Source organism: Periophthalmus magnuspinnatus, chromosome 9, assembly GCF_009829125.3.
Source record: "Periophthalmus magnuspinnatus isolate fPerMag1 chromosome 9, fPerMag1.2.pri, whole genome shotgun sequence".
NCBI classification, from domain to species: Eukaryota; Metazoa; Chordata; class Actinopteri; order Gobiiformes; family Gobiidae; genus Periophthalmus; species Periophthalmus magnuspinnatus.
Window position 1 is genome coordinate 17,206,974 of NC_047134.1, and position 24,709 is coordinate 17,231,682.

The 24,709-nt window shown below is 37.8% G+C and overlaps 2 protein-coding genes across 3 annotated transcripts; one reads left to right on the forward strand and one right to left on the reverse strand.

The window, feature by feature from the left end:
- Positions 1 to 59: 59 nt before the first annotated feature.
- On the reverse strand, positions 60 to 22,835 carry ggt1a (gamma-glutamyltransferase 1a). The gene is made up of 13 exons (XM_033972661.2): positions 22,700 to 22,835; positions 6,283 to 6,456; positions 5,547 to 5,677; positions 5,178 to 5,267; positions 4,350 to 4,542; positions 3,722 to 3,882; positions 1,728 to 1,877; positions 1,268 to 1,404; positions 958 to 1,145; positions 758 to 885; positions 579 to 691; positions 394 to 507; positions 60 to 260 (listed from the first exon to the last, which is right to left on the reverse strand). The coding sequence occupies exons 2-13, from the start codon at positions 6,450 to 6,452 to the stop codon at positions 114 to 116; spliced, it is 1,722 nt and encodes a 573-aa protein (XP_033828552.1). The 5' UTR covers positions 6,453 to 6,456; positions 22,700 to 22,835; the 3' UTR covers positions 60 to 113.
- Positions 9,633 to 22,742, forward strand: lrrc75ba (leucine rich repeat containing 75Ba). Of its 2 annotated transcripts, XM_055224343.1 has the most exons (5): positions 9,633 to 10,210; positions 13,930 to 14,058; positions 14,445 to 14,468; positions 15,203 to 15,315; positions 21,919 to 22,742. In XM_055224343.1, exons 1-5 carry the CDS (start codon positions 9,926 to 9,928, stop codon positions 22,514 to 22,516), a joined length of 1,149 nt encoding a protein of 382 aa, XP_055080318.1. In that variant the 5' UTR covers positions 9,633 to 9,925; the 3' UTR covers positions 22,517 to 22,742. The 2 variants fall into 2 exon arrangements, with proteins under 2 accessions (XP_055080318.1, XP_033828551.1); XM_033972660.2 differs by lacking the exon at positions 14,445 to 14,468.
- Positions 22,836 to 24,709: the final 1,874 nt, after the last annotated feature.

The window sequence follows — 24,709 nt, forward strand, 5'->3', positions numbered from 1 at the left end:
CTTAATTGAAGAGTCTCTGGAGTTTAAACATCCCTGATGTCTCTATGTGCAGGTCTGTGTGAGTGTTATTCTGGTTGTATTGTGTCATTGGCAGTGAGAGGCTCAGTCCGGCATCAGTAGCCTGCAGGATGGCCTCCTTTCCTGGGGTCGGACTCTGCGCACAGACGGTCTCCCTGTCGCTCCACGGCCTGCACCACTGAGTCTGGGATCTCCAGCATCTCGATCACATGGTTTTTCTGGGCCAGGCCCTCCAGGACACTCTGACGATATGGTATTTTACACACATATATTAGAGCAGCTGTTTTGTCAGTTTTATATTGCATTTCCAAACAATATCTAACTGTTTTGTATCATAAATGTGATGGAGGATCAAAACAATTTTACAGTACCTACCTCCTCAAAGCCCTCCTCTACCACTGTTATATTTGGGTTGAGCTGATTGTGAATTCTTGGCTCTGTCACTGCTTTTTTTAGGTCGTAATTGAAGAATAACGAATTTAGGATAACCTGGTATTGGGAAGAACTGTTATATTAGGCTGTGTTCATAACGTATGACTATACAAATACATAGAACTCACTAAGGCTGTGGCTGTGGTGATTTTTGTGCCCCCTGAAGCTCCTACAACCATTTTCACTCTGTTGTCTTTGTCAAAGATAATTGTAGGACACATGGAGGACAGTGGTCTTTTGCCTGGAATAAACCACTGGGTTATGACTGACCAAAAACAAATCATAAATCATAATTACAGAGGCACACCTGGTTGGATGAAGTTGTTGGGTGATGGGGGAATTCCAAAGCCATTTGTTATATAAGGGGAGCTGAAGTCATCCATTTCATCATTAAAAATTATTCCTGTTGATCGAGACATTACTTTGGATCCAAAGCTGAAGACGGAAATAAGTAAAAGAATATTTATTTATAAAACATTCATTTTAGTATAAATGACTGGTGCTCACTATAAGTTAATAGTGCTGGTAGCGGCCACAGCGCTCCCATCCTCTGCTATGAGGGACAGATGGGCTGTTCCGTGGTTGTCCGGGACAAAGTAGTCTGGCTCATAATAATTGACTGGGTGTGTTGTGTCATCTGATATTTTACTCCTAATACCATCTGCAAAGTAGTCTGAGGTCATGTTTTGGATGAGCTAAAAAAAAAAAAAAAAAAAAGTAGAGGTAAGTTTTTGTCTAAAAGTGTGTCTCAAAATAATAATTAACAAGTGCAAGATTTTTTAAGTACCCGGTGTAATGTTTCATATACATAGCTTACATCTGTAATGTTGAGATAACGGGGGTCCCCGAGCCTGCTCCTCTTTGCATAAGCAAAACGAAAAGCTTCCACTATTCGGTGGTATGTTAGGATCTTTTGTTCGACTGTAGAGACACTTCTGTCTGTTAAGTTATACCCTGAAAGAGGAAATGTTTGTATAAATACTCAGGTCATGTAATTTCAGACCACACTCAACACTCAACTCACACATTAACTAAGAACATGCATAACAGTGAATATAAGATGTTCTAATTTTCTGACCTAAATAAAACAAATTTTTATTCCAAGGATTCTACAGTAGATGACTACTGTCTGTACATATATGGTGTATTCAGTGGCACAAAGGCTCTGCTTGCTCTGCTTTGTGTTTTCAAAAGCAGACTTCACTCCGATGGGATGACCTGAAGAGACCTGACCTCTCTGTCAGTCTGGCTGACTGCACTGGCCCTTTGCCGCTCACCATCCACTATGTTGAGGATCAGCCCAAGGACGGGCCCACTGGAGGGGGCATCTGGGACATACATAGTGTACTCCCCCACATTCAGATGAAGAGGATTCTCACTTAGGACAGGCTGGTACTCTGACAAGTCATCCAGGGTAATAATTCCACCTGCAATTAGCATTGCAAGTATCAAATCTAATAGCACATGTCAGTCTCAACCGATAATGATAATACATTTTGTGTATACATAACTTAGTTTATATACAGGTAAAACCAGTTTACATACACCATGTAAAAAGACACATGGACTTTTTTCTCACTGTCTGAGATGGAATTAGACTTAGGTAAACTTTTCCCGCTTTAGGTCAATTAGGATTACCAACATTGATTCACAGATGATAAATTGATAAATTTGATAAATGCCAGAATAGTGGGATTTTTAAGACAATTTTTCATTACTTTCTTCAAAGTCTGAAGTTTGCATAGATTTCATTAGTATTTGGTACCATTGCCTTTAAACTGTATGACTTGGGTCAAACATTTTGGATATCCTTCCACAAGCTTCTCACAATAGTTGGCAGGAATTTTGGCCCATTCTTCCTAACAGAACTGGTGTAAGTGAGCCAAGTTTGTAGGCCGCCTTGCTCTCACATGCCTTTTCAGGTCTGACCATACATTTTCAATAGGATTGAGATCAGGGCTTTGTGATGGCCACCCCAAAATATTGACTTTGTTATCCTTAAGCCACTTTGTAACCAGTTTGGCAGTATGCTTTGGGTCATTGTCCATTTGGAAGACCCATTTGCACCCAAGCTTTAACTTCCTGGCTGATGTCTTGAGATGTTCCTTCAGTATTTCCACATAATGTTCTTTCTTCATGACACCATTTATTTTGTGAAGTGCACTGGTCCATCCTGCAGCAAAACAACCTCACAACATGCTGCTGCCACTTCTGTATTTCACTGATGGGATTGTGTCCGCAGGCTTGCTTCCCCCTTTTCCTCCAAACGTAGCGATGCTCATTATGGCCAAACAGTAAAATTTTTGTTTTGTCAGACCACAGGACATGTCTCTAGAAATTAAGGTCCCTGTGTGCATTTGCAAACTGTAATCTCGCTTTATTAGGTTTCTTTTGGAGTAATGGCTTCTTCTTGGCAGTGCGGGCTTTCACCCCATGTCAGTACAGTACTGATTTCACTGTGGATAATGACACACTCTTAACAGCTTCAGCCAGCATCTTCACAAGGTCTTTTGTGTTTGTTCTTGGGTAGATACATTTCAGATCAAAGCATGTTCTCTGGAACACAGAACCCGTCTCCTTCCTGAGCGGTATGATGACTGGGCATTCCCATCGTGTTTATATTTGTGTATAATTGCTTGAACAGATGAACGTGACACCTTCAGGCATCTGGAAATTGCACCCAAGGATGATTATGCAAGTTTACAGTTCTCTTGTCCTGATATCTTACCTGATTTCTTTTGACTTTCCCATTATGTTATGCTAAGAAGCAGTGTGTTTCAGGTGTGCCTTCAAATACATCCACAGGCGTGTCTCTATTTAACTTAAATGTTGTCAATAAACGTCAGAAGCTTACAAAGACATGACGTCAACATCTGGGTTTTCCCAAATTGTTTAAAGCCATAATAATGTAAACTTCTGACTTTTAAGAAAGTAGTGAATAATGGTCTAAAAAATCCTCCTCTCATTATTCTGGCATTTAGAAAATAGAAATCATTTTGGTAATCCTAATAGACCTAAAACAGGAAAAGTTTAATCTGATTTCATGAGAAAAAAAGCATATGTGTCTTTTTATATAGTGTATGTAAACTTCTGGTTTCAACTGTATCTATATAACCTGTACCATAAGGTAATGGTAGTACTTGTTTGCACAATTTGAGGGCAACTATACATCTCAAATAAATAAATTCAAAGTAAAATAACTAAATGTTTATGTTCTATTAACAAAGATAATAAAGATCAAAGTTGTACATGAGGAATCTTAATATGAGACCTGCCGCCTGTATGTCCTCCACGATGCTCTGTGCCATAGACCCATTGTAAAACACATCTGGACCCTCCTCTGCTATTCTTTGGTATGTCTCTGCCAGCTTTGGAAACCGGACAATATCATTTTCTTTCAGGATGTTCCTCTCAGAATCACAAAATACTTTGCTGCAAACAAAAGAAGAGGGGAAATAGAAATGACCAGATGTAACAAGTTAAACACATCCATCTTAGAAGTGCCATCGGAAAGGTCGCTGTCAAAAACATCCTTGCATATACACCCATATACACCCATCTATAAAGAGCTCCATCATATTTAGCCTTTAGTTTTCCAACTTGAATAGCAACAGATTTACTAAACCTAAAGGGGGAAAAAAGCATTTAATTATTTGAATGTATGCGTTCTAATTGAGATCATGGCTTACAATCAAAGAATGTTGCATCTTGTTTCGCATTTTTGTGAGACCCTGTTACTTTATTACTACTTTATTTCCTATAAAATAAAAATAAATTAAAAGTACATTTGCAATAAACAACTACAATATCACATCTCAGCCTTACTCTATCAAGGGATTTTCTGTATACTACTGTTGCCATTATTTTTCAAAATTACAGCACTATTTGTGTGTCCTCACCACATGTTGTCATCCCCTTGAATAGACTCTTTGCTTCTGAATAGGGCATGGGCCAAGGCTTTCCCAATAGGAAATCCATCCCTAGCCAAAGCAATGCTGGGCTCAAACAGCTCCTTCCAGGGCAGCCTGCCATGTCTCCTGTGGGCCATTTCATAACCACGGATCTCACCAGGAATGGCTATAGACAGCCCGCCTAGATCAGGTAAAAAACACAAGGACAGAATTAATTTGAACTGGTTTGCTCCTTAAAGGTGCCCTGTGTAACTTTTTTGAAGGAGAGTTCACCAACTGCTTGTTTCATGGTGATGATATCAGTTTTCTTGGTGTGTTCCTCAGTATGGCTTAAAATGTATCTGTCTTCTATTCATCCATTTACAGGTTTTCGTAAAATATCCATCCTTACTGTAAGCGATGTTACCTCTCTACAGATCTGACCTGTAACTTGGCCTGGTGGCATCACCAGCTTGTATCCACAGAGATAGATACGTTTTATGCCATACTGTGGAATATTTCAGTGAATATTCTCTCTCCCTCCCTCGCTCGCTCGCTCTCTCTCTCACTCTCTCACTCTATATATATATATATATATATGTTGTAGTTTTACACATGCACACACACACACACACATATATATATATATATATATATATATATATATATATATATATATATATATATATATATATATATATATATATATATATATATATATATATATATATATATATATAAATATATATAAATATATATAAATATATATAAATATATAAATATATATATATCTCCAGTGACTCTCCAGTGACTTGCTCAAATGTCTTGGAGCTTTACCTGTCCGTGAAAGCTTTGTGTTGTTTCCGAACATGTCTTCAGTGGCATTCATGGGAGCAGTTTCTCTGGCATCAATGGTTTCTACTTTACCTGAAAAGTAGAATGTGTGACAAAAAAAATAGTTTTAGCACATTACAAATTTTTACATTTACATCAAAGTGTGTTACATTTATACATTGTATATAATTTGTTATATACATTTCTAATATATAATAAGTGTTGAATCAAATCCAGCAGACAGTGCTCATTATATGCTTCACCACTGTTATTATGCAACATAAGATAATTTATTAGATATATTTTCCTTGGCATTCAAACAGATATCAAATATCAGAAGTAATATTTTTGTTTTAAAAAGTGTTAACTGACCAGTTGTAGCATTGTAGATGACAAAGAAGAGTCCTCCTCCAATCCCCATACTGTGAGCATTTAACAGTCCTACACACAACAAGGCAGCAATAGAGGCATCCACAGCCGAACCATTTTTCTTCAAGATATCTCTAGAAAACAAAATACAAAAATATGTATTCTGTGTTTCTCACAGGTTTATAATTATATGATAGCACAAGCAATGAAGAATAGCAGTCAATTTATTGACTCTACTGATAAAAAAGGATGTAACCTTTTTTTTATCAGTCGAGTCAATTTAAAGGTTGATTACAGATTAATATATAGTTAGGAAGGAGCTGTTTGAGGCCAGCATCTCATTGGCTCAGGATGGATTTCCTACTGGGAAAGCCTTGGCCCATGCCCTATTCAAAAGCAAAAAGTATATTTGTGGGAATGACAAAATGTGGTGAGGACACACAAGTAGTGCTGTAATTTTGAAAAATAATGGTAATAGTATACTTCTATTGTCAATGACAATGCTGGATTTTGATGTATTGTATTTTTGTATACATAAAATAATAAATGCCAAGTTAAAACACTGCACTGCACAATATAAGAAACAATAGCTGAAATTAAACAGCAATGTCAATTTACAAACTTTTTCAATGTTACCAGTGCCAGTAAAGACATTTTTAACACATTTTTCACCAAAATGCATCACATTCTCCAGCAGATACACCCATGCTTTATTTAATTCCTTTTTTAAAAATTTTACCTTCCCACTTCAGAGCACTTCCCGGCGTCTGCAGCCACAGCTGCCTTGTAGTAGAAATGGCCAGTCTGTGCAGGTTGGTTCCTCTTCCCCAGTCCCATAATCACTCCCAAAAACAGGCTCACTGCAGCTGCCAGGACCACCACACCAGCAATCAGGGACTTCCCAACCATTTTCCTGGACAAGAAACCCATTGCGTCCTTCAGTGAGTGGGTATCTTCTTCACACGTGTACAGGCAACGGTATAAGTGGTGTCACTAGTAGGTAAACATGGTATTAAAATGAGTCAAGTCAATTTTCCAGCTTGGTAATGGTCTGTGTGGTTGCAAGGTGTTATCTGGTCAGTCATAAACTGAAGTAAATAAGTAAATACTGTAGTAACTGTAGTGAGATTGACAACATGTAGACTAAAGAAATTGTTCAAACAGAAGGATTTACTAACAATAAAGCAGGAATTAACAAAGACAGATCTAGGGGTACCCAGGTCTAAACAAGACTGTATCTTGGTTCATTAAAATTCCTTACAAGCAAATAAACATGTTTATGTCATATTCATATTTAGGTGTAATGGGGGCTTACGATAACAGCAGTGTGCTACCTCATTTGTATGAGCCACTGCTCTCAACATAATAAGCATACACTTCATGCCCATTTGAAAGTACCAGGCAGACTGAGTGGGCACAGACAGAGACAAAAGGACACAGAGGACATTGGTAACTCAACTTTTCAAATGATTAAAGTGACTGCATGGAGTCAAAAACTCTCAAAGACATGCAGAATATTTTGTATGACTTTCTGCAGCTAATCAGAAACAAATACTTAACACACAGTTTACCGAGCAGGGATGTGACCTACAGTATCTAAAGACCATAGTTGTTTTATAATCCCAAACCTCCCATGTAAAGGTTAGTATCTGAAAAAGTAGCTGCAGTAGCAATAGTTGTAGTTTTAATATAGTAATTTTATTAAGTGATTGTAGTAGCACTAGGAGATACTAGGAGTGGAGATAAAGCTAGTAGTACTTTTATTTCTATGTAAAGTACTTTTTTCTAAGTTCAGCTAATCAGTTTTGTGTCTTTGTGTCATTATTTTTGCAAATCTGATTCCTCTCATCTTATATATGCAACTTTCCAAGAGTGCTTTATAACTACACTTATTTTGCTGTCCTTTTGCAGACTTTCTAGACTGCAGGAGAAAGTGTTCTGTTTACTGATTCAGGCCACATTCAGCCGGGCCTTGGGGTGGTGTGATTGGCTCAGCCCGAAGCGTTCCCATGCTCAGTAACACTGCCATACTCCATTTAGATTATATTCGGCACCCTTCTTCTCACCAATTGAAATGCCTCAGTCTTCACCGCTGATGCAGGGATCCAGGCTGGTATCATCAGTGACAGCAAATAGTGAGTGTATTACTCAACTAAACCTGCATGCTACTCAAGGCTGGGATGCACTGATCAAGCTGCCTGGGCTGCTTGATCAGTGCATCAGTACTGCTGCTTGGTTCAATCTAAACATTGAACAAAAAAAATAAATCAAAGTTCATTATCTTCTTTGTTGGCATGAATAAATAATAACAATACTGTCAGAGAGTGATATCATTATGTAACCTCAAACATGTGAAAGGACTTGAAGTCATTAGATTAATATGGTACATTTTTCCAGCAAATGTGTAACGAATAATGATGAAAATTTGTGGATCTCAAGTTTGTATATATCTTGCAAAAAACAGTAACTTCCATAAAGTTTTAAAGGCCTCTCCCTCCATCTGAAATAATAACTTAATTAAATTCAAGAACATGAACCTATTTACACAAGCTAGTTTACTTTATGTGCATTAAGGTCTGGTTCACCACTGCTCAGACCTTTCTAAAACCACATTCCTGACTTCTTGTCATCAGTACTCTCGTAAAATAATCATCTTTTTCACGTCACATGTCTGTGGTCATAGTTTGATACTTGATATATCTTTAAATGTTTATAGCAACTGTGAAAAATGTAATATGTTACTCCAGTTGTTTTATTTGTTTTGACTTTGCTGCGAGGGATAGTGCCCCACCTCAAGGCCTTTTTTCAGCAGTTGGTTTCACACACAATATAAATGCATTATTCTCCCTGAGCCAGGCCAACAAATCAAATCAGGCATCGCAGTTGTTTCTAAGCGACAGGTTTAACCCAGCTTTACGAGAGAGACTGAGAAGGAATGTGGTAATAACAGAAAGGAGGCCAAATTTTTGTTTATCTCTGTATTTCAGGGAATACGAATTGAAGACAAGGCACAGGCAACAACAGATGTTGTTGCCTGTGCCTTGTCTGACCCTGTATTAGGGGTCATTTTTATTTTCGGCTCCAAAAAAATGCCAAACAAATTAATTTTGATAGCTCATAAATAGCAAATTTTCAGAGTCCGAAATGGTAGTTTCAAATTTTCCAAATTTAATATCTCTTTTTTTATGGAGTTCTCCAAATCCTATAACAGAAGACAGGTATTAAGAATTTAAAATTGCATTGTCCTAATAAATTATGGGGTGATTCATTTGAAGAAGGGCACTGGTCAATCATACTTAAAGGTGCACTATGCAACATTCATGTTGGAGGGTCTGCCACCAGCTTGTCTCCATGGAAATGTAATTGGAATATTTCATAGCATTGAGACAAACAGGTGAGGCCACGAGGCAAAAGCACAGGTCAGACCTGTGGAGAGACGAGTCCAGTCAAAGTAAAAATGTATGTTTTTAAAGGTATTTTTATTCCAGACAAAGTAATAACCTCTCTATTAAGGACAAGAAAGTAGCATACCCCCCATCAGAAAAACACTGCAACTTTAAAGCCTAATAATGTATCTGTTTATAGAGACGGACAATGTAGCCACAAACAAATAAAAGATCAGGTGTTAAAGTTGAATGTTTCCTTTTTTTAGCCATTAGAGCCCCCTGAGGGTCCCGGGACAGTCACTGCTGGAACACAGGAGTCAGGACACCCCTCGAGAATGACAATGATTTAGCGTAGCTCTGACAGATGCGAATATGACTTGACAACTTGAGCAACCACTGACCCACAACAGGTTTGCTAACAGAAAAAAATAACATATAATAAACCGAGCCTGTGGCAGATGTGAGCGAGGTTAGAGATCAAAATGTGACTTCTGGCAAGGATAATGGCGCAGCACAAGTGCACTTCAGCTGTAATCTGAGATCATATTTTGACATGTGTGTTTACAAGTGGCAATAATAGTCGTGTTGTTTTTGTTAGAGATTTGACGTTTGGGGGGAGCCACGTCCGCGCACTGGAGCTGCGGACGCACGGATTGGTTGGACGCTCCACGTTGCACGGATCTAAACAGCAGCGTGAAGCAGACACAGGCGGGGAGGATGGAAGGAGCCAGAGCATCCTCGATATCTGGGGACAGGCGCAGATACTTAATATATTTAATCCATCAAAACTGCGAGGAGAGCCTTTCTGCGCGGATAAACAGCGATTTGTTTTGGGGAAGCTGAACAAGGAACAGATTGCTGACATCGACACAGCAGCGCCAGACCAGACAAAACGGTGCTTATCATCACTATCCGGGACATCGGGGCATATGGGTCTGTCCTTTTGGCAATATTACCGTCCATAGCTTCACCAAAAACACTACTTTTGCTGCTATCATGGGTTCGAGACTGACAAGGCAGAGCAGCTTGGATAATGAGAATTTTTCCAAAAAGCGCCGCAAGCTTCTGGATGGTACAGGGGAGAACGACAGAGGCAGTAATAAGGGCGGAGGGGACTTTCTGTTTGCCTTGATGCTCAAATCAGACAAACTGCCCGGGATGCTGCGGAGGACCAACCATAGCCCGTATATGAGGCGAGTGGCGTGGATCAAAGAGATCCAGAAACTGCTGCGTGAACGGAGGATAGAGCAGGCAACCGACGTGCTCAAATTACTAAGAAAGGCAAGTATGCGTGTTTACAAGTGCACTGTGAATTTGTGAGTGCTGCCAACCATGCACAGCCTCGAATGCAACAGATGGAGGATGGGTTGGATACGTGCGTTCCAGCTAATTGAAGAAACCCACCTCTTTGACCTTAACTTGAAACATTTCCGCTCAATCAGTTGCCCACCTCTTATGATACCCATGCTTTACTATGTGCTTCTTTTAAAAGTAGGCCATTGGCAGAGCAGTGGATCTGTCACGCGTTATTTCTGAGTCACTAAGCTGTCCTTGTCCTCTCTGTGTTGACATTTGATTTGAATGAGTAACTTAAAATAACCACACGTGGGCATGATCTTATTTCCAAATAGAGATCACCCTTTTACCCCCAGTCCTCTCCCTTTGTTCCCTACTCCAAATTTATTTTTCTATCATTGACCCCAGTCCCAACAATGTATAAACCTGTTATGCTCTATGAATTCAATCTAAAAATAAAATCTCTTTTCACCCTGCAATAAAAGCTGCTGGAGCTGACCTATTTGTGGCTATATTATGCTGCTCATACTTGTATCTGGAGACATCCCATCTCAACATTAACATATGCCATCAAAAGGGCTATTTTTGGTGTTTCACCTTCAAAGAGAAAGTGGAACTGTAGAAATGGCTGAAAATGTGTACTGTGTACTCTACCGACTAAGTTCTGTATTTTGAGTATAGCAATGAAAGCAAATTCAATGCAATATCTCATTCCAACCAACTAAATCTAAGCCTCTTTGGTCTTTTACCAGCTTACTCTAACCCTGTCCAAATCGTCTCAGTCTGGCTTGTCTGACTGTCTAAAAAAAATCAAAATCTATGACCACACAACAATTGGTGGAATTCGGTTTCTGATGCAGTTTGTCAAGCTCACATCCTTTGTGTTGATAAATTCAAAACAAGTTAAAACACTGGGTAGGATACAATAAAAATAAAATATATACAAATTTGCTTTGAGACATTCACTGATTTCAGTTTGGCTATAGGAAGGAAAAAAGAAATGAGCTATTCCCCTGATGTACTCCTGATGTTAGTGTTTTAACTGGATTTGGAATTACTCTGTATTTTAAGTATGGAATTTCAGGAATTTCAGTCTTTGCTACAGTCTTTGCTTTACTATAAGCCCTATGTACAGACATACAGATAAGTGGTCACCCAAATAAGAATCTGGCTTTATAATATCTTTAGGATATACATTATTCTGTCTTGAGTGGTGAATTTGAGTGAATCTGTTTCAATCTGTTCCACTCTTCATTTAACTGAGATCCATGCCGAACCAAAGTTACACATGTAGCATTGGAAATAAGAGAACAGTCAGAACTCATTTGTATTGTCACCCTTAACCCTTTGCTGTCTCCTGGCTGTCGACGATCCACTGGTAATTACTGTGAAGTCTTGACACGAGGGAGAGAGAGAGTTCCACCTCCTTAATCAAACCAAGCACATAAACTAGGTAGCTCCATGACAGCCACATCACAGGGGACACAGGCGAGCTCCCTTCAAACGAGAAGCACTTTTAATAAAAACTTTTTTTAAAATCAAAAACCAGAGGTATTAAAGAAGCGAGATGTCTGAAAGATCTGAGTGAGATTCTTTTCACTGAATTTTAAACAGGAGTGTAATTGGTGTCCTAGATAGAAATAAGCCTTTCAGTGGATATGGAAATAGTTAATGCAAGTGATTTGCAATATCATGACACCAAGTACCGTGCCAGAAGATATTTGGTTTTCACTTTTTTAATAAGAGCATTATTAGTTAAGGATTTAATTGTTAAATTAGTACCAAACCAGGTATAAACGAAACCAGGACAAAGAGCATAGTTTATAGATACACTTCATAATAAATCAGTAATACTCTGTGTTTGATCCATCTTTCAATTTTGCTGGAGCAGTGCATCAAGAGCAGTGGGCAGTCACTGCAACTGGAGGATTTTGCCTATTATGCATATTTTTGGTCGATTTGGAAAGCCATACTGCCTATGAAGAATCTAACACAAAAACAGAGAAAATCTGCAAACCCCTGACAACATAATGGGACTACTCCTAAACCAGGCAAAGCGTTTATCTTGTGGCATCATCAAACTTGTAATTTAACATAAACTATTTGATATGTGTCCCTACTTTGACAACCACATCACAACCTGAGAACCAAGTCTTGATGTTGTGCATGTGAATTGATGGAAGAAGATATTTTTACTCTTCTCTCAGATGGGTTGAAGCTGTCGCCCCCGCCTTGGGTTCACACCATGCTTATTGTTACCCTTGTTGAACGGGAAGCCAGTAATGTGCAGTGCTGCAGCCTCCCACTCAGACTGTCTATTACAATCAATGCTGATGGTGTTTGAGAGAAGTCCTGTGTGTGTCATGAAGGTCCACTGTAGGTCATGTCTCCCGAGGTCTGCTCTGCTCATTAAAGCTGGAGGGGGGTAAACAAGACCATATCATTAGAGTTTGGTTCTATAACAGGTAAGCAGGGGTCTGGAATGATTGAAAATATGGCCAGATAGCAACAAAACGTTGTAAACGATGTAAACCAGACTGAAAAAGGATTTAAATTATAACTAAATAAACCAGGAGGACTTATTTTGTCTTCCAAGACATTCTCAGGAATAACCATAACTATCACTAATCAGTTGCTTACAGTATTTCCTAGGTCTAAGCCAGGTCTCAAAATGCACGTAGCCAGATCTTAACTTTCCCCAGTCACCCAGGGTTAAATGTTACTAAGCCTATGACTACTTGTGGTTTTCTGTGAATAAGGACCAAGTAATTTAGTCTAACTGTATAAGATAGAACTACAGTAATGTTGGCCTGTCTCATACCATCAATACTGTATGCTCTGTAGGTAATATCTGCTCATCTATTAAACTTGTATGGGGTTTACTCAGTCTCTTGTCATTACTGTTTGCTTCGTTAGAGGAGGGCGTGTTGATGAGCTTGTGGAGTACAGCTGTGGCGTTCACTGTCGGACTCTAATCACTCTCAAAAGGTCACACATCTCTCACGACTCTCTCTGCTTCATTGGCCTTCACTGCACACTGGTCTTGAGCCATTGTCAGCCCAAATGTAACATTCAATTTATCTCTTAGGTTTTTATTGTAAATGAGGATGGGAGCAGTGGAGCAGTGTATGGTGCCTTGGAGGGCTTTTGTCTTAAATCAAAACTGGATTTTCAACATTACTATGTCTTACAGTTCTTTTTTGTTGTTCCAGAAGCGAACATAATATGATGTTTTTAAATGTGCATATACAGGGCAGCTATGGCTTGCCTCAATGTTTTGAATTCAAATCTAGCCCCAGTTGTGTATTTTCTCAGTTCCCATCAATTCTCTGATAATCAAAACCTGAAATGGACAAAAGCTGAATGAACCAAAATTATTGCAGTTTAGTATCTTGCTGGTAGAAAGTGTTATTGCATTTTAGGGGGGAGGGGCAATTCTCAGAGCGCAGCACAGCACTCCTCCGACTCCCTCCAGGTCTGACTTCCCTGCTGTAGATGAAAGCTACAGTCTCCACTAATGAATATTTAAAACCAAACATCTCTTTTATCTTTCCATTTTGAGTCACATCATCTAAGACACTGCTGGGATGTCTTCCTCCCCAGCAGTAATGCATTTTCCCCCCAAAAGTCAGAATCACAACGGGTTTCTGTATACATGCTATTAATAACTTCTGCTTTTGATTATATTGTTTTGTGTGTTGCAGGATCTGGGGCTAGAGGGAACATCTTTGAATGATATCTTGTACAAAAATGCTGCTTTTCTCAATCTTGTGGATCCCATCTCCCATGAACTGCTGCTCAGCCTGGCACGAGAGATGCAATGCCCAAAAAAGGTCAGATACATTCAAGTAGACATATGTGTATGTTCTGAGCTATGCAAATATATTTCTTATATATATATATATATTAGATATGGCATTGCCAATGACACAACTAGAGAACACTGGCCCCATCTGGCAGTGTGTTATCATCATAAGAACTTAAAAGCCACCTATTCTGACACACCAAGTACATCAGCTATAATATAAGGACTGTTACTCTTGTCATATTCGTCAGTATTTCTAACTATTTTATTTCTAACTAAAACAAATGACTTGCAGATAAACCAATTTACTAACAGGAACCATAATGATGAAATGATTTACTAATAACTTGATGAATAAAGCAGGACGATATTTTTAACTAACCCATGCCTATCTATCTGTGTTATACCTGACAGCCATCAGGAACAAGAAAATCCAAGGTAGTGGAGTAGAAAATAGAAAGTGTGTTGTTGTTTTGTGCACATTGCATATGAAAGTCACTGCCTACCAGAGCCACCACATAACAAGCAGCTAATGAACAGACATGGCCATTGTTTACTGGCAAAGGCTGAGTCTCCCCTGTGCACTTCCTGTGTTTTCCTCACCAATGAACACTGCATGTGATTTGATTTTCTTGCTCCAATAAGACACTGAAATTGTGTTTTGTTCAGGAGTAGTGCTCAAAGCATAGGAAGTAATAGCCACAGGACTAAACATTTTTTTAGCTTGATTCTCACCTGTACTTAAAACAAAAATTTAGATTATCTTAGTGCTAAATTGGATACATGCCACCACATTTTGGAAAGAAAAATAATTTTGTTGCAATAGATCAACAAATATATTTTTCAGATTATGCAGAAGGGGTTTTACCAACACCTGATTGAAAAATCCATTGAGATGGTATACAGTTGAACAGAGACACACTGTTGTTATACATTTGTTAGTCATTGCTAAGATGAAAATAATTAATGCCTAACAAGTTTGAGATTTCAAGATATAACATATTTTTATTATTTGCAAATCATTAAATATCCAGGATCAACTGTTTACCTACTCAATTTTAACACCAGATTCACAGTTTAATTTTTTTCCCCCTGCTTTTATACCATATCATGTTTTGTTAAATCGGATTACTACTTTCCCGTTTTGAGACTTTTTTAATCTCTTTTTCCAGGACGCAGACACAATAAAGTCTTCGGATAAGATCTGTCGACAGCTGATCTACCACCTGACCCCGCACTCCAAGTGGCTGCGGCAGAGCATGTCCCGACGGAAATCCCAGGCGTGGTAAGCCCTTGTGTCCAGACCTCCAGTCCCTAATGTAATAATCATAAATCTGGTGCTCTGCGCTGGCTACAGACTGGAGATGGAGATGAGGAGAGAAAGAGAGAGGTCTTCATCTTTGTAGTTGACATTGAACCAGGACAGAGCTGGCCATAGGCTGACCTGAACACAGCAGCCAGTCACATCTCTTAAAAGCTCCAGGCATAGAGCTGTTGGGCTGGATTTTTTTATTTATTTATTTTTTACCAGTTATTATTATTTTAAGACTACAATATAGTTAAAAGTTATACATTATACACTATACATACCACTAACTGGAGAGCTAAAAAACTGTTTCTAAGCTCTTACTTGTGCCCTTGGGCAAGACACTAAACCCACATAACACACTCCAGTCACAGTATATGGCTTATTGCATCAGGAAGGCTATTCAGTACCTGTCAAAACATCATTGTGCAACTGGATGTTGTCATGAGTAAGGGAGCAGCCAAAAGCTTAGTTTGATTCCAGTTTAATTCCGGGAAATATTGTTGTTATTTTATAGGTAATTGCTATTGGTGCTGTCCCAACCTTTCAGAAATTAATTGCTCTTCTCCATTAACCAAAGCCTAGAAGGATCATACTAAATTACAAATGCGTCCCCTCCTTATTTCTTTGTGTTGAAAGATTTCCCAGAGATTGAAAGAGTGAATACCGTATTAGCTCTGTGTACAAGTACTAGCTAATCCTCCTTATGAAAAGAGGCAGGCTATCGTCTCTCAGTTTTTACACAATTGCTTCTCCCACAGATGGCTGGATGCTGAGAATAATGCATTCAATTTCGCAAGATGAAAATAATCTCTTAGTCAAGGAAACACAATGCAACACAGTGAGATGGGACAGCTTCATTATGAGTCAGATAAAGGTATCAGCACAGAAAATCAGAGGGAAGGGAAGATATGTACTAGGAGAGCTGTCATGGAGTTACTTTGATAAACATTACTTTATTCTTTTTTACTAGGACGTAGTACTGCCATTATCAGTACTTAAAGGTGGACTATGTAACTTTTCTGGTCCCCTGCTTGTCTCCATGATGTTACTGCTTTGCCTGGAATGTTCAACAGTACTGCATTAAATTGATCTGTTAATTTGTATAGATTGTAAAGATTAGTGGTAGAAGCAATGTGTGTTATGTGTATGTTATTACTAAGCAATAAGCAAATAAACTTTAATTTCTGTTTTTATACATCAAATGGCCCTTGTTGTGAATGTTATAATTGTGGTAGTAGTGAATTTATTCTAAAGTCACAAGAGCACTTTCCTCTTGTCGTGCCTTTGGGTTCTTGAAGGTGGAGAGAGACAGAGACAGCAGGGGTCACATGAATCATTCAAATCAAAGTCCTTAGAAGATTATTAATATCGTGGATGCTGTGAGCGCTGACAGCCAGGGCGCCTCGATAAACACACCTATCACCATCATGAAGAGATCACACTGCTATATGGCAATCAAACTATTTTAAAACTATTAATAATCATGATTTATGGAAAATTTGTCATTGAAAATTGGTCATGCAATTAACTGGTCATTCACCTGTATGTGCATTGGCTGTCCAGGAATCTGGCTCCGAAGTATTTAAATTTACTTGCTGAATCTTATTTGCTCAGCCTAGTTATTGTTTAGGATTTTTAAGAAAAAAAGACACAAAAATACATTGACACATGCAAATGTGCTCACTGGGGGGTCTTTTGTGCAAAAATGTCACCACTTTATGTGACCTTTTTAGCCTTCATGCTTCACATCGTTTTCCTACGTTTCTATTATATGGTATTATTGTTCGTTGAAGTCATGATTGCAGTGTATGAAAAGGGTAATAGTAGTAATAGTAGCAGAAATCCTATTAGGAAAAGTAGACATACAAAATAGCAGTAACGACAGGAGTAGCTTCTGTACGGCTGCACGCCACACTTGGTGGAAGGTATAAGTGATAATAAACCAGTGGCCGTAAGGTAGTTGTACTGGTTGTACCCTTCTCTTAAAGATAGGGTATGCAGAATGCACTGTTACTGGTTAAAAACTACATACACATCTTCTTTTGGGTTGGTAGTGCCTTCTCCATATGTAAAGGACATAATGTTCTGCTCTCAGTATACATGGAAAAGGCTGGCCTCATTTGATTAGAACCTCCAGAATTCAGTCACTGTGCTGTAAATCCTGGAGGCTGTATTAGCAGTATTCAGAGACATTTTATGGTTATTTGCAACTGGTTTCAGTTGTAAAACATGGCAATCCAAAATGTGAGGCTTATTCTGCTTTCTTCTAAACTTGTACATTAGATACAATAATTTGAACACAGATAGCTCATGTTTATTAAATATTACATGCAATGCCTACATCCCCAATATTTAGTTAAAATATTTCTTTAGATTAATCGATGTTACAAGTAAGTAAATAATGCTGTTCCTGCTTTATTTAAAAAATACAGACACTACTACACAAATCACTTTTTCTATGTTAGTATACCTCTACAATGTCCATCAAATTTAGTGCAAATGTTTAATGAGAGAAAAGTCCTGCAGCAGATCTTGTTAGGTTCTGTGTCTGTGGCGGAAGTACAAACTCATAATAAAGAGTTAAGAGCAGGGCTGGAGTGTAAATGACTGTGCAGAAATAATGGTGTGAGCAGTTGAGTAATAGTCTCGGGGGGAGGTGAGGACAGCTCAGGCAAAATTAACAGGGATAAGAGCTGCCACCATATAGACTGGGTACCATTTCATGTAGTCAGACCAAATTGCACTGCATTTAAAATGGACTTCAAAATGTTAATTGTAAGAGACAAAACATATATTTTGACTTGTATCTGGATAACAATCTTTAAATAAATACTTTAAAATGTAGTTTGGATCATAAAATATATACTATGTAAGCATGAAACCTTTGTCAGATCAATGCAAATCAATGACTGAACAGCATTTTTCAGAATCCAATTACACATTCAATCAATTAAAGGTTATCTGTCAATTTTAATATGTTTTGCTTTGTAATTTACTCAGCCATCTTGGTGCTAAAAAAGTGCCTCTGGCATTGAAGTGATGCTGCTTTTTACTTTTTAAATCAGATTTTAATAGATGACTTTATTATGTAATGCATTTAATGACTGTGATAAATGATGTGAATGCAAATACGGCATTAGGGCTGTGGGGCAACATTTCTGATTACAACAGTGATTGATATTATTACATTGTTCACGTATTCGGCCCTAATGCCTATTCTTTCAAAGACTAAAATATTATCCTATTTGAATTTTCTTTCATTTTTTTTTCTTTTTTTTTTGCCCTCTGAGTTTTCCTTTCAACTATTAGTTCTTTTTTAAAACACTTTTGTCTTGATACATTTGGCTATCCTTTTGAGATGATCAGATTAATGTTAGAGAAATAGAGTTTGCTTCCTCTGTGAATGCCTTTTTCATGCCTGGGTTCAGCCGGCTGATCTAAGCCGAAAAGCGAGTTGTATGATCAAATCCATTTTCACCTCATGAGGGGGTTTGCCAAGTTGGAGCCATTACTGGAGCAGTGATGATTAGTCTTACACAACGCACTGAGGTCAATAAGAGTAGAGAGGTGGATGAAGATACAGGCAGCTAATGCGCTTTAGTGTACATCAGTAAATTTAAATGTTATGGACAGCAGTTATGTTTTCTGAATAACTTGGTATAAGGTAGTGAAAAAAGTCATAATGCTATACTTTGCAATTGAAAAAAAATTACATCTGTGATCTACATTATACCAATTTATTCAATTACATCTGTGATCTATAGTGCATTATTTTTGTAAATGAAACATTAACAATACTAATGACTCCCTCCTGACTAACCAGACAAGCACTTGTGTTTTCTCTTGAGATGGATGTTGTGGAATGGCTGTGGACTGTCTGTATAATGCCTGTGTTTTGTTTGTCCTTTTTGAACACTTTTGTTTACAGTGTTTGTTATATCTGTTTTTAATGTTTTTTTCTATACTATATTGTAATTTTCACTTTATAATATTTTACTCTTGTTTTTAGGGAGACAGGTCTGCCATCTGTCCAGGGACAACAGATGAAAAATAGCCTTTTGGCTAATTCTGGTGCATTTGCAGCAATGCTATTAATGTACACTGTCCCTGTCAAATAAACCAATAAATAAAAATAAAACATTAAATATGAAATAAATATGGAACAAACGCAACATAAGGTTATTGTTTCTTTATAATATTTCTAAAAATAATACAAGTTCTATCACAAGTGTCAAATTTCAGGCCATGTCTTCCCACATCAGGATAAATACAACATGTATATATTCATGTGCTGAATTAGAAAGCAAAACCTTTGCCAAAAGCAATATGCAACTTCCCATAGGTCTGTCCAATTATGGATGAAATTATAATCCCAAATTGTTTTATTTATAATTGAAATCACAATTATTCAAGCAATTACTTGCTAGGTCTGCCACAATAATCAATATATTGACGTATTGTTCAATATATGAAAGCTGGAACAATATATTTTCTTTCCAAATAATGGGGAGTTTTGTTTTGTTGTATTGTAATATTTCTCTGTGACAATATATCATGCTTCAAAATGTTTTATCGTGACAGGCCTACGCCTCAGTGTGCTTATAATAAAGGAGATGAATAGTAAATTTAGAAATTAAAGTAGGTGATGTACTATCAATATATTCCACAGCACTAACTCCTGTCTACTTAAAATATTTGACTTAATTATTTACTTTTGCACATTAATCTGTTGTTAGGATGTGCACCTGTTGATGAGCAGCAGCTTCTTGTTGGACCAAACACTCAAATGCATCGTGCCATCACTGTATTTTAAAAGGTGGCAGTAAAACACAGCTCGGGGCTATATCAGAAAAGTTCTCTTCATTTCCAGCATGACCCTAAAAACACATTAAAGGCTGCACCACTGACAGGTACTGCAGTGGATGTCACAGTAAGTCACTAGGCGCCTGAGGATATTATAATTTACCCTGACACTGAAGCAACGCTACGACGGGACACTTTAGGATGAGCGTGCTTTAGCCTATCCACAGGAGGGAGAGAGAGGTGTACTAGAGTGACAGAATACAAAAGGCCAAGGTATAACTGTAAATAATGGAGAAAGATTGTAAACTGTTCTGGAGAACAAAGTGGCACTGTGTGTATCTGCAGTTCATACTGATTTGAATTAATAGTGACATTACAGTGGCATATTATTGTGTATATTTGTCAGATACCAGAATCATAAAGATTGCTTCATTATTAAACCTTTGAACTTTTTCAGATTTATTTTTTGTGATTTTTTGTGATTTTTTTTTTTATTTTATTGCAAGATGTTTTGAAACACATTTAGCTGTTGCCTTTAGACAACCCTGTTGTCAGCATCTCTGCAATCACCCTAATTAGCTTTCTCTTTCTCTCTACATCAATAAATCTCCAATTTGGGATTCCTTCTTGGGCCTGTTATCTCATAGATTTTCTTTTTTGTCATTAAATTATCTCATAGATTTTCTACTAACATTAATAGTACAGACAATACTACACACTGGTCTTGCAACCTGTAAGTTCCTAACGTAGGTATACCATGCAAAATGTATTTTGAAATATATTGCACTTATAGTTTTTGGGAGACTATGATTATTAAGATTCATAATTTTCAGCAACATAAAAATAGTATTTAAAGATCAAATCACCTGGAAAATTGGGTGATCTCTAAATACAAAAAAAAAGGCCTAAAAATTAGCATAATCATTGTTTAAAGTAAAGCTCCCCAAAGTTTCAAATATAGAAGCTATCCACTTTTTCATAATGCAGAATCTCTCATGAAGTGTCTATTTAATTAAACCAGTATCGTTCAATGAAAGACCATAGTGCATTTGCTGTAATGAAAATCAATACTGAAAACAAGTCAGCCGGGTACATGCACAGGTTGAGCCATTTCAGTTCTAGTCTCATGTCCCTTCCAGCTCTAAGCTCAAGCTGCTGCCTCATTCGGATGTTTTGGCTCCTCTGTTTACACTGCCAAATCCCCTGCCAGAGTTTCCACTTTGTCAGCCTTCCGCTCCAAGTTAGCCCCGTCACCCCCGCTTTCATAGTCACAGCATGGATACATAACACTTAGCCAGGGTCTATAGCACCAAGTCTCACGGAAAGATAATGGACTAATACTGAATCAATTCGGTAAATCTGAACAGAATAATACAATATGTTAATTTGTCCATAAAAAGTTCTTAGGGACAAATGGAAAAATAAAAAATGTTGAATTTGCATTGGTTTCACATGAGAAAGAGTCATTTATGTAATCACGGACAGAGGCAATTTAATACTAACTATATAGGCCTAATAACTTTGTGGAATATCAAAGTTAAGAAATTCAATAGCTATTTTAGATGTACACCTCATAAGATAGGACACAAAGAATGATTATAAAGATGATCATCTATGCAATAACATTTTTAATTTGAAAGGTAAATTGTTAACACTTGAGACCTAAAACAGACCTTAATTTGTTTTCACCGGATAATGGGTTGACATTGCAATAGATCAGAAAGACAATTGATTTTTAAACTGACTGCCTAAACCTCTTTTTCTTATGTGTTACAGCCTGAAGACAACTCTACAGAAGAAACTGTCCAGCGACACGGTTGACCTGTCCGGGATCCCCCTGTCCACTCGGGATGTCCGCCAGGTTGCCTTCTACCTCCAAAACAACAGAGACAGTGTTGTAGCTGTGGACATTAGCTTCACTGAACTCCATGATGATAATTTAAGGTTTCTACTTCCACTTCTTGCTTTGATGCCCAAACTAAGCACCGTAGCTTTGAATGGCAACCGCTTAACCATAGCTATACTCAAAGACCTCACTGAAATGCTGAAAGATCCCAAGAAGTTCTCCAGTTTGGCTTGGATCGATCTGGGCAACAACGTGGACATTTTTACTATGCCACAGCCCCTGCTGGTTGCTCTACGTCGACGATGCAGTCTCAAAAGTAGCCTACCCACTATTTACGAATACACAGAGGGCCAACCTTACTGCTATCACTTGGAGACATCTATAGAAGAACCTAGTCATTATGAGGAAGAGGAGGAGGAGGAAGTTGAACAGGATGAAGAGATGGAGAATAAGGATGAGCTTGAGCCATGGGGGTTAGGTGAAAAACGGCTATCAAAAAACTTCACCCTACACTATTGTGAAAGGTGATTGGTCAGATTATGTGAGAATATTATCCAGTGGCACTCTAGCCATATCTCTATTTGCCCACTCAAAAAACAAGTCACCTTCAGAGCACAAGCAAACAACCAGTGCTCATATACCTTGTTAAAATCCGAAATGGCTGACCCAAGCTCCACTTCTATGACACACATAACATGAAGAAGGACTCACTGTGTTGGTGGATGGTGCTCTTGGAAACACAGTTGGGTTTCATTGGAGGGGGGGCCAGGATAAGTAAAATAACCTGGCGTGCTCTCTCTCTCTCTTCACTGCTCGCTTACTTATCTTCAAGGACTCTTGATCAATGATGATGAAGAGAAGAGATGTTTTCGATCAAATGGTTGGTAAGGTCAGGAGGAGTACCATCCCGGCAGCTGTGGTAAAGCTGAAGTGAACCAGGTTTTTTGGGAGTCTATACCAGGACTGGGACCAATGTTGGCAGCTAGGGCCTAGCTCCACACTGTGTGTTCTATGTTAATCTCCCAACAAAAGCTATGACACAAGTTCAACAGACCCTACGGCCGACAAGCCAGTCACGTGATGTGGACAAAACTGCTAGGTCAAGACTTTTTGGCGTGCTGCCCCCCCTTTCCAAAATGTCCACTTGTGAATACCCGTGTGGCCCTTGCCTTGTATTGATGTAAATGAGGACACAAAACATGGCTGTTGTTCTATTTTTGTGCACTTTTGGTGAACAAAGCAATCTTCGAAGACAACAGGTAGGACGCAACAAAGGGTAATGTCACAGGTCAGTTTTGTATTTAAATGCCTAAATGCTGATATACATCTGTAATTGTTCAATCTTGTTGTCATCAAAGTATACTTCAATACTTTCTACCACTAAAACCAACTACAATAGAGTCTTAAAAGTGGAAATTATAATTTTACTTAAGTATTTAATTTTTACAGGAAATAGTATTTGTACAATTCTGAGTAAACTTTAGTAAAGTATAAGTTTAGTAAGAAAATGTCATAGGATTAAATTAGGCTGCTAGTTTGAAATATTGCTCTTTACTGATAAAATTGTTCCTGGTCTGTAAGAAAATCTCTTAATGTTTGGTTTGCTATTTCATGGTAGCTACTAGCATGTTTGTCTACCTATCATGGGTTCACCTGTGAAAGTAGTAGTATATTTTGCCAAACACAAAATATTTTATAGTATGCTTAGTACAACACATATTCTTTACTTTTACTTGAATAATATCTATGAATAATATTTGGGTAAAATTATGTACATTTCCACCTCTGAGTCTCACTTGTGCTCTTCCTACTGCCGATTTCTTCGCTGACATTATTAATGCTGTATTTTGGTGGTCAGTGTTACTTCTGACACAGCCATGACTGTTAATTTCTTGGTTCCATTTCTGTAGCACTGAAAACAATAAATAAGTTAAGACTGACCGATACACTGCAATGCACTTTAAGGCACTGTTATTTTTTTTATATATAATTTTGCATATTTACTCAATACGTTTTCTGTCAAGATCAATAACATAAGCTTAAATGGACATACCTCTTGATAGTAAGTGACCAAATGGTTGAATGTTAGACACTGACCCTCTTTACCAGATATATTGTATAGTACATGTTGAAATGTCTGCTATATGTTTATAAGTGTTAAATGTCCACATGTAATGATTTGTATTTTGGTGTTGTCTTTGATCCTTTTCTGTAATTATAATGTAATAATTGACTTTGCAGATTCATGGAGAATGTGGCTAATGTGATTATGCATACACATGTCTAGTATATAGGGCATATTGAATCTGGCAATTCTGCTTCAGAAAGTGTGTGAGACGTTCCTATCGTAAACATGTCAACCTACATTTCTGGTTTAATATGTTCCATGTTTCCTCCTTCTTGTAACGTGTGTTATTGTCTTTAACTGTCAAACTGCCAATAAAAAGACTGGTTATACTGAAATTAAGAGGAAATCTTTTGTAAGTTCATTTTGGGAAAGGCATAATTCTAGGGTAATGTTTGGGTCATAGTCAAGCCACAACCTGTACACTTAACTGCTTGCTAAGGCATACAACAAAAAGGCCAAAAGTCAGCCAGTTTTGGACTGGTCGACTAGACTGTAAAAAATGTACAAATGATATGATGAACATACAAATAACATTTACAATGCATCTATATTGTGTAAAATACATGAATTATGATAGATAGATAGATAGATAG

Excerpts from the sequence above, each read along its gene's own strand:
- ggt1a (XM_033972661.2), bottom strand. The coding sequence starts at position 6,452 with ATGGTTGGGAAGTCCCTGATTGCTGGTGTGGTGGTCCTGGCAGCTGCA. Across the intron at positions 1,405-1,727 it reads GATCCTCAACATAGTGGATG|GGTATAACTTAACAGACAGA; the intron begins GTGAGCGGCAAA and ends TTCCTCTTTCAG. Across the intron at positions 508-578 it reads TCACCACAGCCACAGCCTTA|GTTATCCTAAATTCGTTATT; the intron begins GTGAGTTCTATG and ends TCCCAATACCAG.
- lrrc75ba (XM_055224343.1), top strand. The coding sequence starts at position 9,926 with ATGGGTTCGAGACTGACAAGGCAGAGCAGCTTGGATAATGAGAATTTT. Across the intron at positions 10,211-13,929 it reads TGCTCAAATTACTAAGAAAG|GATCTGGGGCTAGAGGGAAC; the intron begins GCAAGTATGCGT and ends TGTGTGTTGCAG. Across the intron at positions 15,316-21,918 it reads CGACGGAAATCCCAGGCGTG|CCTGAAGACAACTCTACAGA; the intron begins GTAAGCCCTTGT and ends TATGTGTTACAG.